This window comes from Lithobates pipiens, unplaced genomic scaffold, assembly GCF_037356315.1.
Source record: "Lithobates pipiens isolate NorthernLeopardFrog02 unplaced genomic scaffold, aLitPip1_a1.2 Scaffold_13, whole genome shotgun sequence".
In the NCBI taxonomy this organism is placed as follows: domain Eukaryota; kingdom Metazoa; phylum Chordata; class Amphibia; order Anura; family Ranidae; genus Lithobates; species Lithobates pipiens.
The window spans coordinates 43,655,874-43,674,679 of record NW_027507718.1 but is presented as its reverse complement, the minus strand read 5'-3'; the positions used below and the strand labels follow the sequence as shown (position 1 = coordinate 43,674,679).

The 18,806-nt window shown below is 38.5% G+C and overlaps 1 protein-coding gene across 2 annotated transcripts in view; it reads right to left on the bottom strand.

The window, feature by feature from the left end:
• Nucleotides 1-172: 172 nt before the first annotated feature.
• KDM4C (lysine demethylase 4C) overlaps nucleotides 173-18,806 on the bottom strand; it is a 732,113-nt gene continuing 713,479 nt past the window's right edge. For both annotated transcript variants that reach the window (XM_077475057.1, XM_077475058.1), the window contains exons 21-22: nucleotides 12,441-12,533; nucleotides 173-5,835 (exon numbers count right to left, since the gene is read on the bottom strand). In XM_077475057.1, coding sequence (XP_077331183.1) covers nucleotides 5,659-5,835; nucleotides 12,441-12,533 — 270 coding nt within the window. In that variant the 3' untranslated portion in view covers nucleotides 173-5,658. The remainder of the gene's footprint in view (nucleotides 5,836-12,440; nucleotides 12,534-18,806) is intronic.

Below are 18,806 nucleotides of genomic sequence, written 5' to 3'. Positions count from 1 at the left end.
TAGGTGGGGGAATTGGATAATTTGCGTTGAATGCAATAAATGATCAATGTATAGGCTGCCTAACAGTGACTGGGGTGAAAGAAGATTGCTTCAGAATGTTCTGGTACACTATACATAAAAGGATTAAAGTGGGTCAGGTGAGAAAAACAAGGACACAATGACAGAACAGGCAAAAAAGTAAAATAGTTTATTCTCCTGTAAAAAAGTTACAACTCTGGAAAGAACTCAACATTAACAAATTGCTTGCTTCAACTATCAGATCATTGCAATAAAAATATCGCAGACACACATTCTTAAAGTGTCTTTTCTGACAAAACTACAGATATTGACTATTAATATATTACAGTCTGATTATCTTAAGGTTTCTAAACTAACCCACACACCTAATCCTAAAAAAAGAAAGCAGAAAAAAGAATCACACTTGCATTTTACAATTAATTCAGGAGCATAAATACCACTTAACTTACACAAGGAAACCAAATAATAATATTAAAAATACACTATTATCCATTGTGAAGCCTCTTAACTTACTTTCAAACAATATCATTGACATAGTGAAAGGATACTTTATAAGTCATACAACCATATAATAAAACCATTCATTCCAATATGTTAATAAATCATGCATAAACACATTGGTTGGTTTAACAGTAAAAAAAAAAAAAAAAAAAAAAATCATCCAATTCGCTATTGTGCTTTTTTTTCCCCCTTTCTTTTTCATTACAAGTAACATTTCTGGATTTATTATCTCATGGCACAATTCTCATTTGCACCAGATATGCTAAAACGATTCTAAAAATGAATTCAACATTTTTTGTTTCTTTCTCTTGAGTTTAGCAACATTTATATTTGTGTTATTCGGGTAAGGATGTGTTTATCATGTCAAATGTTCACACAGCTCTGAAGATGAGAATTAAAACTCAAAATGTTTCACCGATTTCAAAAATATGGGCTGGATGACATGGATATAAAAATATTCAGTTTAAATCTGTACAGAGAAAAGTATGGAGGCCTTCATTGCTGACCTCCTTCTGAAAATGCGACTTACATGTCCGTCTCTGATATTAGTACTTTTCTCAGTCATTGACCTGAAACAAATATGCAGATTAGAAAATCACAGTAAAGTTAGAACCTCTAATTTGCACACTTGTTCCAGGCCAGTGCCTCAGAAATTAATAAAGTCTTTGGATCAGTATGACAACGAGCAACCAGGAATTTCAGTCAGCAATGGCAGCCTACCTATACTATGGGTAAAGGTTTAGTAGAAGTACAATGGAAAATATTTTGGATTTAATTTTATAGGGAAGTGAACCCTAAAAATGCAATAATGTCAACGAAAGGTTTAAAGATATGTTACACCTTCTTTTAAGACTGAAAGTTTAGCCGTTGATGTTTTTTCTATGCAATATTGCTACTCCTACAAATGATAAACCTAAAAAGATGATCACATAGTAGGATGCAGCTATCTAGCTATCACTGTGTTCTATATCTACTTACTTCTACTTCAGAGATGTATTTGTAATAACAGAGGTCTTTGTTAAATAGGCAATTTTGATGTTTCTTTTCTACCAGTTAAAAATGTGCATGATTTAACCTGCAAACAGCAATTAGTCATCGAATTGTAGCAACTTGAAGCCGGGCAGAAAAGTTCAAAGTTAAAGAGGGATTCCACCAAAAAAAAAAATATTAAAAGCCAGCAGCTATAAATACTACAGCTGCTGACTTTTAATAAATGGACACTCACCTGTTCCGGGTTCCAGCGATGCCGGCAGCCGAGGCCGATCGATCGCTCGGCTCTCGGCTGCTGTAGTCACCATTCTAGGTGAGGGAATCAGGAAGTGAAGCGAATCGGCTTCACTTCCCGGTTCCCTACTGCGCATACGCGAGCCGCGCAATAGGAAATCTCCACGCTGTCACTGGGACCCGTGTGTGTCCCAGCAGACAGCGCGGCAGGGCAGGAAATGGCGTAGACTCCCACGGGAGTCTATGCCCAGAAGTGGGTGAAAATACCTGTCTTTGACAGGTATCTCCACCCCTCTGAAAGGTGTCAATTGTGACACCGGAGGGGGGGAGGGATCCGATCAGCGGAGGTTCCACTTTAGGGTGGAATCCCGCTTTAATTTCCAAAACTTTATAATTTATCTTGTAACTCTTAGGGAAGAACACACAATTGTATTTTTGAAAAGATGACTAGATAAAGAATTGTATTTTTCCTGCACCTGTCCCTTTGAGGAGGTACAAATTCTTATTACAAGCACTTCTCTATCCTGTTTGAAAAGGAGATCAGAATTGACTAATTAAATACAATATGGAACTATTCCAACACTGTCTTTGCACAAGCATGCTTTGTAAAGCTTACTGAAGTGTACTGAATATTACATGTTTCATATCAATCAAAAATGCACATTTTTGCTTTATAAAATGTATAGGTGTTAGCGATTCACAAAAGTGCATAGCAACTTGAGAAGGTGGGGCATTTTCAAGCTGTTCGGGTACATTATACTTGTATAGTACATACTTCTTACCCAGTGTTTTTTGAACTTCATTCCTAAGTGGAATTCTTAGCAAAGAACTTAATAAATACAGGTTATATTTTACCTGACCAAAGATGTAGAATTCTAATTGGTCAATCAATTTATGCAACCAATCCATACTGCACAGTAGAATATGCAATACTTTTTTCTTATTTCAGTGTCATAGGTCACATATATGCAACACTTGACAGAGAATATGCATCATCACAGAGCATTCATTGTCCAGAGAGCAAGCAGGTCACAAAAGAAGCTGTGTAACCAATATAACATTTGCTACAAAGACCCCCCAAAGGCTTAAGTGTCCTAAAAATAATGACAGCATGAAAATTACCACGTGACTTGGTTCATGCTATGGAAAATAGTCAATGCTGAGTAAAGTGCACCAGGAGTGTTTTCTCCAGTTTCTCCTCCATTTAATTTTAGAAAAGTTAAATTGCACTACAAGTAAAAAACAAAAACAACAAACATGTTACTCTTGTGGGGTCCTTGTCTGCACTGCAAGGGTTAACAGTCTGTTTAGCTAATGGGATGATGAAAATGTTGATATACTTATCTTATTTCACGCCGCCCGGCAGCCAGCGCTCACCTTAACTGTCTGACATCCTGGGTTGTGGGTGGGCCCTTGGCATCCTCACGTACAATGCATAACTGCTGGTCCTGCATTGTAAAGCCTAGTACACATGGCCGAATGTCGGTTGACATTTGTCAATAAAAACTGACCAACGTACTGTAGCCAGTCCGAGAGAAGCTGGCCGAAGGAGCATGATGGAAAAAGGTCTGCCAATGGCTAAGAGTGCTTATTAAAGTGTTCCAGCAGGGGAGCTGCCCCCCTGTCTGAGCAGAACATCAAGGGAAATAGCTGTACTAATATCACAGCGGTTCAGACCTGAGCTGTCGGTTTTTATTTTTGTTTAGCGCAATGGGTTGAATGAAAAAAAAAATAGTATTAGGTGTATCAGGCTTAAGGGATCATGTCAGAGAGCTGAATCCGGTTAGGCAAAAAAGGGGAGTACAGAGGGGGCTGCAGGAATGAAGAATAAGTTAGGAATATTACATTATTCATAAATAGGCAAAATAAGTAGTTAATCTTTGCAGTGTAGAGAGGGGCCCACTGCAAAGGGTAACATGTATAAGGAACACCTCCAGTTGGACTAGTAAAGATAAATGAGGCAAAAAGAGTGGTGCATGCTATCATTTGTCCATTCTACGCTGAGAGGCAAGAACAGTTATTCTTTACACAAGTCAAAGCTTTATCCCTCTACCCTTTTCAAACTAGAAATAAGACATATGACATCAATGTGCATTATTCATAAGACAGAAAACCTGAAGCAGATCTGTTACTTGTATTGTAGAGCAGATGACTGAGGCAATGCTAGGCTCACTTTATTTAAATTCATGCTGCCACTGCTGAAAATCTACTGTTTTTGGCACCTATTCTGAACACATTTGAAATCGCTCAATATAGTTGCTGTCAGAGTGAATTTGTATTTGTATTACATTATAATGTAACGTAACCAGCAACCACAATAGGCTTGCTGCATGTCTCTTCTTGGTGAGAGATAACCTTAAAATATGAAAAAATACACTCTTATAACATAAAATGGTCACTTACTTAGAGAGAAGTTGAAGAGCAGAAACACAGAAAACTTCACATATAGAAAAAAAAAACAATAGGCCCAACTAGCACTGTTTATGCAATCAGTGAATAAATGAGACTTATAGCAATCCAAACACTCTTTAAATTATTTTATTACCAATTTCCATTCACCCATTGAATATGCGTATGTACATTTGTGCTATATAACTAAACAGTTATCTGTAAAACCAGAAGTAAAATTATGAGGGAAGCAGACATACCTCAGTCAAGAAATTTCATACTTGAGAAAGCGTTGCTTATTGCTTTACAAAAATAACTTATGCATATGGAGTGTCTCCTGCAAAAAGGGCACTGTTGGTGAATTGCCTCACTCATTAAGAAACAGGCCAACTCCAAAACAAATAAACATAAAAGGATATCTTACATATGCGGAACTTAATGAAAACAAAAAAAAAAAAAGTAGTTGATCATAATCAGAACCGTTGACCACTCTGAAATGAGGGAATTTTCCCACAATAAATGCTGGTAAGACAATTCATTCATACAGAATCCACCTTGGATATCCTGAAAAAGCACAACCCTGAGTGTCTAAAGTAGTTTCATATTTTTTGTGTAAGACACGTCCAGCCTTATGTCAACATCCTGGGCATAAGAGCTGGAAAGCACTGCCTAGGACTCCCAATTATTTCTCATTTGTAGAAAAATGGGGTCTCAAAACAATATCTGTGAGGATTAAAAACACTGTAGCGTTTATTATATCTCACAGCACAGCGATCTATTTATCAACAATTTCACCTAAGATTCACAGAAGATTCAACCGTTTCCAATGGAGTGAATCTTGGGCAAAAAAATTGTTAACTAGAACCCGCATACAAAATACATGGCCATATTTAATAAAGCAAAGAGCACCACGTAATGGGTTGTAAACCAAAGCAACCAAGCAAATTTGTGGCTACTATGCTTTACACATTCTCATAGCACTTTGCACTACTTTAGTAAATAAGCTTCCTGCACCTTTATAGACATCTATATGCAGTACGTTCTTAGTAAACAGATTGTCTCAGAGCAGCTAGAGATTATGGAGTCTAGGTCTTACAAAAGGAAACAAAAATACCCTTGGCACTTCATGCAACAGAAGCCAAGGCTTAATATGTAGTCCCCTACGATGGTAGTCTAGCATACCATTGTACTGAATTAAGAACCATTTAAAATTTTAGAAATGGTGATTTACTCTGGGTTCATATTAGACAACTTAAATTTAACCCTAAGTTATACATAGCAAGCCCTCCCCTGAAAGCATATTGTTGTTCATAGTATCACATCCACTATAGTGGAAGAAATTTGAGCTGGCAACTACTTGAATTACCCATGCTTATAACATATTACAACCATGCCTTCCACTGAATCTACTCATCTTTCATGTTCTTGGATCCAATATGTAAGAATGTCCATAATGGTTTAACAGTGCAACATTTGTAACAAATCAGGTCCCTTACTGGGTGTACTGTACTTTGTTTAATCATTTCCCTATTGTCCTTTGCGGCATTTTTTTTGGAATGAACTTTTCAGAAATGAACGATATCCTGGGTCGTCAACATATTCATTCTTGAACTTCACATTGAGAACTCTCTGCCTTTTCCTCTCACCACAAATTACTTCTTCCCCATAGAAAGCATCTTCAAATTTCATGTCTGATGCCCTGGACTGGAATATAGAAAGAACAGAAAATAGAAAAATAAAAAACTAGAATATACATTTCATTAAAAAACATGTTCTTCTTAAAGGGGGAATTTGCCACAAATTTTTATTATTTGACTTGCAGCAGAAAGCACAGCTGTACACTAGGAAAGAGCATTAAAATAGACCCACGTCACATAAATAATCACTGTAAGTTACATGTAAACATTTTGCTGTATGCATGGTGTTCACCGATTTTTCATAATGCCTACATTACACAACATTATACACAAATGGTTTTATCAAATTAACCGCTTCAGCCCGGGAAGATTTTATCCCCTTCCTGACCAGAGCACTTTTTGAGATTCGGCACTGCGTCGCTTGAACTGACAACTGCAGTTGTGCGACATTGCACCCAAACAAAATTGATGTGCTTCACCCCTTTGGTTTTTATTTTTTGCGTTATAAACAAAAAAATAGCGACAATTTTGAAAAAATATATATTATTTTTAAACTTTTTGCTATAATAAATTTCCCCAAAAATATATATAAAAAAGTTTTTTCCTCGCTAGTGGCCACAGGGCAAAGCAACGTTACGTAACGTCTTTTCGCCCAGCCGTGCCAGTCTTCCGCAGTACAACTGCGGTGGCTGGTCAGCAAGTGGTTAATTTCTACAACAAAGGTGGTTTAGACTGATCTGCATGTTCAGGGACTATGAAAGTACTAAAGGCATTGGATGGTCATGGTAGCCAGGGAACTAGTATTTTAAAAGATGGAAGTTAGTAATGGTAGCTGCTATAAAGATTTCCTTTAAAATTGCTCCATATACCAAATTGTTAATAAAATAAGGTAAAGTTTCTCCTTTCTGAACTTATTGGGCCATTATATGGTCAAAGGGCAGATTGCAGGGGTATAAAGGAAAAAAAAAGCTAAGAAATATACGGATATAGTCTACCGATTACATTACAACATCTAGCAAGTTAATACCCCAGATATGTACAGCAAACTAATGAGCGAGCAAGCATATGCATCTAATGCTGTTACATCACAGTATATAAGTGTTTAGGTTATGGATACACAGCCTATTAGTTACTAGAAATTGTTGTATAAATGAAATATCGTTGTTGTAAGCACACCCTACAAGCTCCATGTCACTTGTTTAGTATACAAATTCTAATTCTTCCTCAAGTTAAAGATCAACAATGCAATGTGGATGCCTCTAAAATCTTTTTGGAAGCCCCAGCACCAATATATATATATATATATATATATATATATATATATATATATATTATATATATATATAAATATATATATACATCTATATATATATATATATATTACACACACACACACACACACACGCACACAGTGTTGTGCTCACAAGATTACATACCCTGCCAGAATACAAACTTTTCTTTCACTCATGGTTAGTGTTTAGCTAAAGCCAGTTATTATCAATCAACTGTGTTTACACTTTTTAAATCATAATCACAACAGAGACTACCCAAATGACCCTAATCAAAAAAGTTTACATACCCCAGTTCTTTTTTTTTTTTTTTTTTTTTGAAACAGCACAAGTTTATTGAACAACTCAGTTATAACAAGATATTACAGTAGGTACAAACATTAGCCTCTTCATAGGTGATGGACAGAAATACATCGTACATTAAGGAAAATTCCTGACAATGATAATATATACTCCAATATAGCTCACTCCACACATGTATGCAGATTTTCCACCCACCTATCCCATATTTTGTGGTATTTGGCTGGACACCCACGATTTCTATACACCAGTTTAATCAAGGGTAGCTTATTATTAATGCCCATTACCCATTCCCGCATAGTAGGCATGGTTGGACGCATCCAGTATTTAGCCACAAGCTTTCGTGCGGTAAACAGCGCAGAGTGCAAAAATGTAGCCAAGTATTGATCAACAGAGGTATCAGGAAATATACTAAGTAGGCAACTCTTAGGGTCAAGTTGAAGGGGTGAACCCATGTGGTCATGTAGAAACCTGACAATCTGCCCCCAATACTCCTGGACCAATGGGCATTGCCAGAGAAGATGGTAGAAAGTACCAGTCGTACAAGAGCAACGGGGACACTTCGGGTTATAGTCAGGATGATACTTAGCTATCCGGACAGGGGTGAGATAGGACCTGTGTATCACATAGTACTGCGTTAGTCGGTCAGGTAGGCTAAGCGAAGCCTGTTTAACGTTCTCAAGGGCATCCTCCCATTCCTCCCCATCAAAGGGACCTATGTCCTCTTCCCATCTCAACCTGGCCCGTTCAGTGGTTTGCGCCACCAAGCGGGCTCGGAGTAGGCCGTATAGAGTCGAGATCAATTTAGCCGGTTCGTCTCCCATAATTACATCTGTCAAAGCTAGTGACTGTACATTCGGGAAGTCCTGAGCAAATTGCGCACGGAGCGTGTGTCGCAATTACAAGTAACGAAAGTGCATATGAGGGGGTATGTTAAATTCCACTTGTAGGGAGGGAAAATCCCTTACACCCATAGGAGTCAACACCTGATACAGAAAAAGTATCCCTCTAGAAGCCCACAAGTCTACATCTGGTAAGCCAGACAACTCATGAAGCAGGGGGTTGCGCCATAGCGGTGTATGTGAGTGGTAATAGTCAGCTCCCAGTAATCTAAGGGCTAGTTTCCAAATACTCCGGTGGTGTGGCAGGATCCGGGACCGGGTACATACCCCAGTTCTTAATACAGTGTATTTCCCCCTTTAACACCAATGACAGCTTGAAGTATTTTGTGGTATTTGTGGATGAGGCTCTTTATCTTCTCAGATGGTAAAGCTGCACGTTCTTCCAAAAGCGCATGCCTCACGTTCCTGTAAATTCTTGGGCTGTCTTGAATGAACTGCACATGCGAGATCTCCCCAGAGTGGCTCTATGATATTGAGTTCAGGAGACTGAGATGGCCACTCCTGAACCTTCACTTTATTCTGCTGTAGCCAATGACAGGATTACTTGGCCTTGTGTTTTGGATCATTGTCATGTTGGAATGTCCAAATACGTCCCATGCGCAGCTTCCTGGCTGATGAATGCAAATGTTCCTCCAGTATTTTTTTTTTATAACATACTGCATTCATCTTGCCATCAATTTTGACCAAACTTCCTGTGCCTTTGTAGCATACACATCCCCAAAACATCAGCGATCCGAATAGGGATACTTTGTGGCATTTGCATAGTAATGACTTTCTTCTGGTGGCTTGACCATGCAGCCCATCTTTATTCGAGGGCCTCCTTATTGTGCATCTTGAAACAGCCACGCCATATGTTTTCAGAGAGTCTTGTATTTCACCTGAAGCTATTTCTGGGTTTTTCTTTGCATCCCGAACAATTTTCCTGGTAGTTGTGGCTGAAATCTTAGTTGGTCTACCTGACCGTGGTTTGGTTTCAACAGAACCCCTCATTTTCCACTTCTTGATTACAGTTTGAACACTGCTGATTAGCATTCTCATTTCCTTGGATATCTTTTTAAATTCCTGTTTTATACATTTCAACTACCTTTTCCCGCCAATCCTTTGACAATTCTTTTGCTGTCCCCATGACTCAGAACACACACTAATTACAAGCTAACAGATCACAGGTGAGGATGGTTACCTTTAATAGCCATTCAACCCCCTTTGTGTCAACTTGTGTGCATGTTATAAGGCCAAAATCACAAGGGTATGGTTTTGATCAGGGTCATTTGGGTAGTTTATGTTGTCATTATGCTTTAAAGAGAGTAAACACAGTTGATTAATAATAAATGGCTTCAGCCAAACACTAACCATGAGTGAAAGAAAAGTTTTTGTGTTCTCACTCATATTCTCTGAAAAATGGGCAAGGAATCATACATTCTGCCAGGGTATGTAAACTTATAAGCACAACTGTGTATGTATATGTATATGTATATATATATATATACACACACACACACACACACACACACAGTGCTATGAAAAAGTATTTATCCTTTCCTGATGTTTTATTTTTTTTGCATATTTCTCACACTTAAAGGATTCAGATCAAATTTTAATATTACGCAAAGGTAACCCAAGTAAATCCAAGATGCAGTTTTTAAATTATTATTTAATTTATTAAGGGAAAAAGGCTGTTCAAACCTGCCTGGCCCCATGTGAACAAGTAATTGCCCCTTCCCATGCTGAATCATGAACTATGATTAACCACAATTTTCTGGAAAGCCGAGTTAAATTTAATTTGCCACACCCAGGCCTGATTACTGCCAGACCTGTTGAATCAAGAAATCACATAAATTGAATGTCTGACAAAGTGAAGCATGCTAACAGATCACAAAAAGCCACACACCATGCCACAAGCTAAAAATATATAAGAACAGATTAGAAACAAACATGTATAGGTCTAGGAAGGGTTTCAAAGTAATTTCTAAGGCTTTGGAACTCTAGTGAACCATGGGGAGAGCCATTATCTACAAATGGAGATAACTTGGAACAGTAGTGGTGAACCTTCCCAGGCGTGGCAGGCCTATAAAAATTACTCCAAGAGTATGACGATGACTCATCCAGGAGGTTACACAGAACAACATCTAGAGAACTGCAGGCCTCACTTGCCTCAGGTAAGATCAGTGTTCATGATTCAATAAGAAAGATTGGGCAAAAATGGCATCCATGGGAGAGTTCCAAGGCCAAAGCCACTGCTGACCAAAAATAACACAAAGGCTCATATCACATTTATCAAAAAACATCTTGATTATCCCCAAGACTTTTAGAGCAAATATTCTGTGGATGGATGAGACAAAAATTTTACTTTTTTGGAAGATATGCATCCTGTTACATCTGGCATAAAACGAATACAGCATTTCATAACAAGATCATCATACCAACAGTCAGACCTGATGGTGGTAGCGTGATGGTCTGGGGCTGCTTTGCAGCTTCAGGACCTGGACGACTCATCATAATTGATGGAACCATGAATTCTGAGCTCTAACAGAAAATCCTAAAGGAGAATGTCCGGCCATTAGTTAGTAACCTCAAGCTCAAGTGCACTTGGGTTATGCAGCAGGACAATGATCTAAAACACAACAGCAAGTGGCCCTCCAAATGGGTCAAACAAAGCAACATTTAGGTTTTGGAGTGGCCTAGTCAAAGCCCAGACTTAAATCCAATTGAGATGCTGTATCATGACCTTACACGGCCATTCATGCTGGAAAACCCTCCAATGTGGTTGAATTAAAACAATTCTGCAAAGAATAGTGGGCCAAAATTGCTCCACAGCAATGTGAAAGACTCAATGCCAGTAAGGATGAGTTCAGGCTTGTTCCCAAACAGCAAGTACAAAGCACGCCAAGAAGGCACTGCGGACCACTAATCACAAGAAGTGAGACATTGTCCTGATGCGCAGCTGTAGAGATTGGGAAATGTCACACAGCTTGTGATTAGCGCTTCCCAGTGCAGACTTCCTGGCGGGCTCTGCACTTGCTGTTTGCGAACACGCCTGAGCTCATCCTTAATTGCCTTTTATCGCAAATACTTGATTGCAGTTGTTCCTGTCAAATGTGGCACAACCAGTTATTAGGTTTAGGGGGCAATTACTTTTTCACATAAAGCCAGACAGGTTTGGACTGCTTTTTTTGCCTTAATAAATGAAACCATCATTTAAAAACTGCATTTTGCATTTACTCAGGTTATCTTTGTGTAATAATAAAATTAGACTGATGATCTGAGTCATTTAAGTGTGACAAATATGCAAAAAAATACCAGAAAGGTGGCAAATACTTTTCACAGCATTGTACATATGTATATATACATACACACAAACACACACATACACATACATACACATACATACATAAAGTGCCTTGAAAAGTATTCATACCCCTTGACATTTTCCACATTTTGTCATGTTACAACCAAAAACATAAATGTATTTTATTGGGATTTAATGGGACAGACCAACACAAAGTGGCACATATTTGGGAAGTGGAATGCAAATGATAAATGGTTTTTAAAATATTATACAAATAAATATCTGAAAAGTGTGGCATGCACTTGTATTAAACCCCCGAGTCAATACTTTGTAGAACCATCTTTCAGCTGCCTTGAAACAAGCAGCAGCTTCTGAAAGTATACAGGGTGGTGTGTGGTTCAAAGAGTACTACACACTTGCATTCCACCAGCCATGGTGATACCAGCAGTATATGCCTGCTGTTATTCAGGATAAGGACTACACATTGCACAAATCCTAAAGTAGGTTGGATCAGTTTTCCCTGAAAACTCATTTATTCAGGAATGCCTATCCCACACCCACCTAACTGTCCTGAGCCACCCCCATCAAATCATTCTCTGCAGCTATTACCTTTTGTACCACCACCCCCTCCCTTTAGAATGTAAACTCTATGAGCAGGGCCCTCCTGTATCTTTTGTATTGTACTGTAATTGTGTTGTCCCCCCTATACATTGTAAAGCGCTGCATCAACTGTTGGCGCTATATAAATCGTGAATAATAATAATAATCAAAAGATTATAACACTGTAGATCAAGTCATAGAAGGGGATCGGGCATATTGCCCTTGAAACATATTTTTTTATTATCTGATTAATTTGTAAATATCTATTCTTGGAAAAAAGGACTTAGGGACCTACATAGCGAGACTTAATCTTTTTAGGAAGCTCTTCATCCAACGTGTAAATATCTTCTCTTTTTGTAACAATCTGTGACCCATCTTCAAATTCAACCTATAAAACAGAAAGGGGTGCGTTTAGTTTTTAACATGTAATTGCTAACAGAAAAACATTAACTTTACCAGGGTTTCAAATATACAAGTCACTGTGAGTCCAGTCAGGCAGCACTAGCCAGTAGCCATTAAAAATGTAGGTCAGATTCACAAAGCTTTGGCATGAGGATAATGCTCTCTAATTGAGCCATGTTCCTGTAATTTTTAAATCTCTTTGGACTGGACATAACAGCCGTTTAAAAAAAGTATACTTATCTGTTTGTGTGTTGAGCCTATAATTCTGTCCAATGATCCAACTGCACCTATAGTAACCTATACTGTAATAGTACACAATGAAAATACTTGTTGCTAGAACTGCCAGGAAACAAATTCTTTTAAAGAAAAAGTATAGCCAAAACTATTTTGGCTATACTTCCCCTGTAGGTCACAGTAGTGTAGTTAGTTCGGGATCTGCCTGGACCTGGCAGATGGCTCAGAGCCTTAGCCACCACCTCCAACCCCTCCCATAGCCAAGCACTCCAGTGCTCGCTGGAGGGGCAGAGCAGAGAGCTGCTGACTGACAGTCACAATTCTCTGCTCAGGGCGGAGGGGAGAACTGAACGATCAGGAGTGTTTGATCGGTTCTCACTGAAGAGTCGGCGGGGGACAAATGCAGCTTCAAATTGATGCTGCATCCACCCTTGGTGAGTATAAATCTTTGTTTTCTATATTTTCTTTTTGGTTTTGTTCATACTTTTCTTTTAATTATATACGGTTTATCACAATGGCTACCATATTGACATTTACATTAGGTCAATAAAAATGTATACATTTTAAACAAATGTGTACCCACTCTTTCTTGTTCTTTTTCAATAATGATTTGTCCGTTTTATAACCATTTATTTTTAAACCTATTACTTTAAATACTACCACCTGCATGTGAAGCCTTGCCTTCCGTTACCTGTGTAAACTGACATACAGTATGTAGTCTATAAGTCAGTAGCAAGCTTTGCAGGGAAATTCTAAGTTTAGCTCGATATGTAAAGAGTGAGGACTGCGATAGGTCTTTAATTATGTCTACAGTGTCTGTCTAAAGAATTTCCATTATATATACAGTCTGCTACAAAAGATAACCCACACTGTATTTATAATTTAAATAGCCACACTTCAGTGTTGTTACTGCTAAAACTTTTGCATACTTATCCATCAACTTTTTTTTATTCTTTATTTAATTTCACTCCTTTGTTTGCGTCTGATTCAAAGGCTAGAGGAAATTAATTGAATAGATTTCAGCTCTTTTCAGGCTGTCTGCGTGTATATGTAAAAGACAACCTGAGTGACATTCTATGAGATACTGTTAACTAAACCATGGTCTAAGACACAGAGTTCCAAAATGCTCATCTAAAAAACGTAAAAAAAAATGCTTCCCCTGTCTAAGTTCAAATTTAATCTAACGTAAACCTCTTTAGCAGAAAATGAGAACAGATATGCAGCCAGGTGTAGAAAATGCTAAAATACATCATAACTGCATTCATTGCAAAGACCAGTTTACTACTGTATTATCCATGTCAGCTTAACCAAGTCCCAAAGAACTGTATTCACCCCTTACCTGACTAAATAACAAAACCCTTTTACAAAAAAAACCTTTTACAAAAAAAAAAAAAAAAAATCACAAAAATCACAATGTGTATCTACGGCTCTAACAATCGGGTACATGTAGAAAAGTGTTAAAATTGAATTGTAGCCATCTAAAAATTGCATGTAATGCGGCTGTGCTAGCATTTTTTTCCCCAGAAAATCAAATTCTTTTACTGGCTGCAGGTTCTGTTCAAAGACTGGCTCCTGCCAAGCTATCAGTAATAAAAGCACCGGTCTGGGGGAGGGAATCAGAAAATCAGCTGCGGATTCTAGACAGGGTATGCCAGTGGCTGTACCGTTTTAACTTAAAGAGGAGGCACACAGTGGCCACAAACATTCCTTTACTGTCCTGATTGGGTCAGCAATAGACAAAACTGTAAGTACAACATGACTTCATCTGAAATCTTAAAAATATATATTTACAGTCGGTATAGCGCTTTGTAAAATGTAAACACACACACACACACATACATACATACATACACATATACACATACACATATACACACACACACACACACACACACACACTACTATGCAAAAGTTCTAAGCAGGTGTGAAAATTATGTAAATTAAGAATGCTTTCAGAAATAGTAGTGTTAATAGTTTACTAATAGTTTAACAAAATGAAAAGTGAATAATCAGAAGAGAAATCCAAATCAAATCATTATTTGCTGAACCCACACTTTGCCTTCAAAGCAGTCTCAATTCTTCTAGGTACACTCTCACACGGTTTGTAAAGGAATCAGCAGGTAGGTTGTTCCAAACATCTTGAAAAACTAACCACAGATCTTCTGTAGATGCAGGCTGCCTCCAATCCTTTGTCACTTCATGTAATCCCAGACAGACGCAATGCTGTTGAGATCAGGGGTCTATGGTGGCCAAATCATCATGTTCAGGACTCCTTGTTCTTCTTTACGCTGAAGGTTTTTTTAGCCCTGCACTCAGCACGGGGGTCAGGAGCACTGACAGAAGTCAGGAGCGCTGGCAGAGGACCTGAGAAGAGGAGAATTGGGGCTGCTCTGTGCAAAGCCAATGTAATGTGTGTTTTATTTAAAAAGAAAATACCTTTAGCATCACTTGAAGTTCCTAATGAGATTGGCTGTATGTTTGGGGTTGTTGTCCTGCTGCAGAATACATTTAGGGCCAATCACATACTTCCCGGATGGTATGGAATGATGGAGAAATATCTGCCTATATTTCTCAGCATTGAGCACACCATTGATCCTGGCCAAATCTCCAACTCAAATTGCAGAAATGCAGCCCCAAACTTGCAAGGAACCTCCACCATGCTGTTGCCTGCAGACACTCATTATTGTATAATTCTCCAGCCTTCGGCTACAGCCAAATGTTTCAAATTTTGACTCATCTGTCCAGAACACCTGCTGCCATTTTTCTGCACCCCAGCTCCTATGTTTTTGTGCATAGTTGAGTCATTTAGTCTTGTTTCCACATTCGAGCTATGGCTTTTTGGCTGCAATTCTTCCACAAAGGCCACTTCTGGCGAGACTTTTCCAGGCAGTAAATGGGTGTACCTGGGTCCCACTGGTTTCTGCCAGTTTTGTGCTGGTGACACTGCTGAAAATCTTCTGATGTCAAAGGGAAGCATGATGCATCTCTCATCTGCCCCATTAAGATTCCTTGGCTAACCACTGCATCCATGGCCCTTAACATTGCCCGTTTCTTTGTGCTTCTTCAAAAGCGCTTCAACAGCTATCTTGAAACACCAGTCTGCTTTGAAACGTTTGCCTGGGACCTCGCTGTTGCAGTAAACCCACCTTGTGTCTTGTTGCTGGGCTCAGTCTTGCCATGGTGTATGACCTGTGACACATTAGTAGCAGGGTTTGGCTGTCCCCCAACTTGTTTCCGTTTCCGTTATTGACTGTGTTTTAACTTATACATGAAATTGATGATCATTAGCACCTGCATGGTACACTTGGATAATCATACACCTGACTCTAATCCTACTAAAATCCTTATTTTGCGCAAGTGTACAAAGTGTGCAAGTGTAAGAACGGATGCTAGTTTGAAGCTAAAGGGTAGTCACACTAAATATTGATTTAAAGTGATACTAAAGGATTGTTTTTTATTTGAATAACAAACATGTCATACTTACCTCCACTGTGCAGCTTGTTTTGCACAGAGTGATCCCGAACATCCATTTCTGGGGTCCCTCGGCAGCTCCTCTCTGCATTAGAAAACCTCCTTGGAGAAGCGCTCTCCCGTGTGGATTACCTTGTGGTCGTGCTCCCGAGACCAGCATTCGGCATCCATAGAGACCGAATGCAGGACTCGGCCCTGCCTCCCCGATGCCCGCATCATTGGATTTGATTGACAGCAGCAGAAGCCAATGGCTGCGCTGCTATCAACCTATCCAATCAAGAGCTGGGAACCCGTGGAGAGAGGGACCCCTTTAACCACTTAAACCGCGGATCATTTTCCAGCTAAAGGACCAAGCCCCTTTTTGCGATTCGGCACTGCGGCGCTTTAACTGACAATTGCACGGCCGTGCGACGTGTCTCTGAAACAAAACTGAAGTAATTTTTTTCCCACAAATAGAGCTTTCTTTTGGTGGTATTTGATAACCCCTGCGGTTTTTATTTTTTGCGCTATAAACAAAAAAAGAGCAACAATTTTGAAAAAAAAAGCATTATTTTTTACATTTTGCTATAATAAATATCCCCCAAAAATATATAAAAACACATATTTTTCCTCAGTTTAGGCCGATACGTATTCTTCTGCATATTTTTGGTAAAAAAAAAAATCGCAATGAGCGTTTATTGATTGTTTTGCGCAAAAGTTATAGCGTCTACAAAATAGGGGATAGTTTTATGGCATTTTTATTAATAATTTTCGTTTTTACTAGTAATGGCAGAGATCAGCAATTTTTATTGTGACTGCGACATAATGGCGGACACGTTGGACAAATTTGACACATTTTTGGGACCATTGGCATTAATACAGCAATCAGTGCAATTAAAAATGCACTGATTACTGTAAAAATGTCACTGTAGTGAAGGGGTTAACCACTAAGGGGCAGTGTAGGGGCGGTCCTTTATTTAATTTAATGTATTTAATTAATTTATTAATTATGTTCGCTTACTTTGCATTTTGTAAATTGATCAAAAAAAAAAAAACAATTAAAATATACATTTTTAAAGCATATGAAATTAAAAATGAAAATACAGGAACTGTTTGTGGCTTTTCCAGTAGAACAGTATGTCAAAAATTAGCAGGTCTGATTTAGGAATACAACTCAGCTTCTATGATGTACTAATAGCTTTTCCTATTTTGCATCCTTTACTTGCCAACAGCCTGATGCAATTGAAGTTATAGGAATAGACAAAGGTTTGTTTTCACCGCATCAGGCTATCCTCCCATTGCAAGAAGAGCTACAAGTGGTAGCTGGTTATATTTTTAATGATTTCAACAGTTACATTTATTAGTATCTTGCTTGTCCATTAGACTAGAGAGTGTTTCTTTAAATTATCATTCTGAAAAACAAAAATGCTTTGAGTATAATGGGAAATTCATGTTGCAAAAAGGAGGCAGAGGTTTTATTTATTTGTGCAATTTTTATTTTTACCAGATCATTGTAGCCAGTATTTGCAATATGCAATTTTCTCTTGAAGGGACCTTTTTTTCTGGGCTATCAAATTATTTAAATGAAGATTGGGCTTGTTTCTCTGATTCAATGGTAGCAATAAACATTAACCTATAAAATGACTTATTTGTCTAGCGTTTTAAATGCACACATTTGACTTTAGAATGAGCAGCAGGCAAATGTTAATATGAGCCCTAGGAAATTTACTCTAAAAGGCAATTTATGATGACACACACTAACCTTTAATAGATATAATTTTTTATGCCACAGCTATTTTACCAGGAGCAGTGCTGCAAATATCTAAAAGTTTCAGTGTGTATGTGCTGCTCTATTGTGTGTATATGCTGCTGTTTAAAATCCCAACTGTATGGTATTTTGTACTGCAAGCTTTCTAGACTCCTCAGTTAACGTCATCGTGCACTAGTATGAACCCTTTCATGACAAAAAGAACTACCGTACTTGGGTATAGGCCGACCCGAATATAAGCAGAGGCACCTAATTTTACTACAAAAAACTGGGAAAATTTATTGACTCGAGTATAAGCCTGGGAAATGCAGCAGCTACTTGGTAAACAATGCCCATCTGCACCTGTACCTTTTATAACTAAAACAGTGGGTGTCTTCCCGCTGTGTCATGCAGTCTGTTCGGCGGCCGTCCATTGTAACAAAGCCTCTTCTCCTCCTTGTCCGTGATAGACGGAACACTGATACAGTTTCCCAGCATTGAATCAGTGTTCCTCTATCACGGACGAGGAGACAGGGCTTTGTTACAATGGACGGCTGCCGAACAGACTGCATGACACAGCGGGAGACACCCGCTGTTTAAGTTGTCAAAGGGTACAGCTGCAGATGGGCATGACAAAGCGGGAGACACCCACTGTTTTAGTAATCACAGGTACAGCTGCAGATGGGCACCCTCACTCAAGTCACTTCCACAAAAAAATATAATTTTTGTACTTACTGTAAAATCCATTTCTCTGAGTTTGATGGACACATTGCTTCATTAATCCGAACTATAGGTTTATATCGCCTTTTGCAGGTGTATGACAAGACA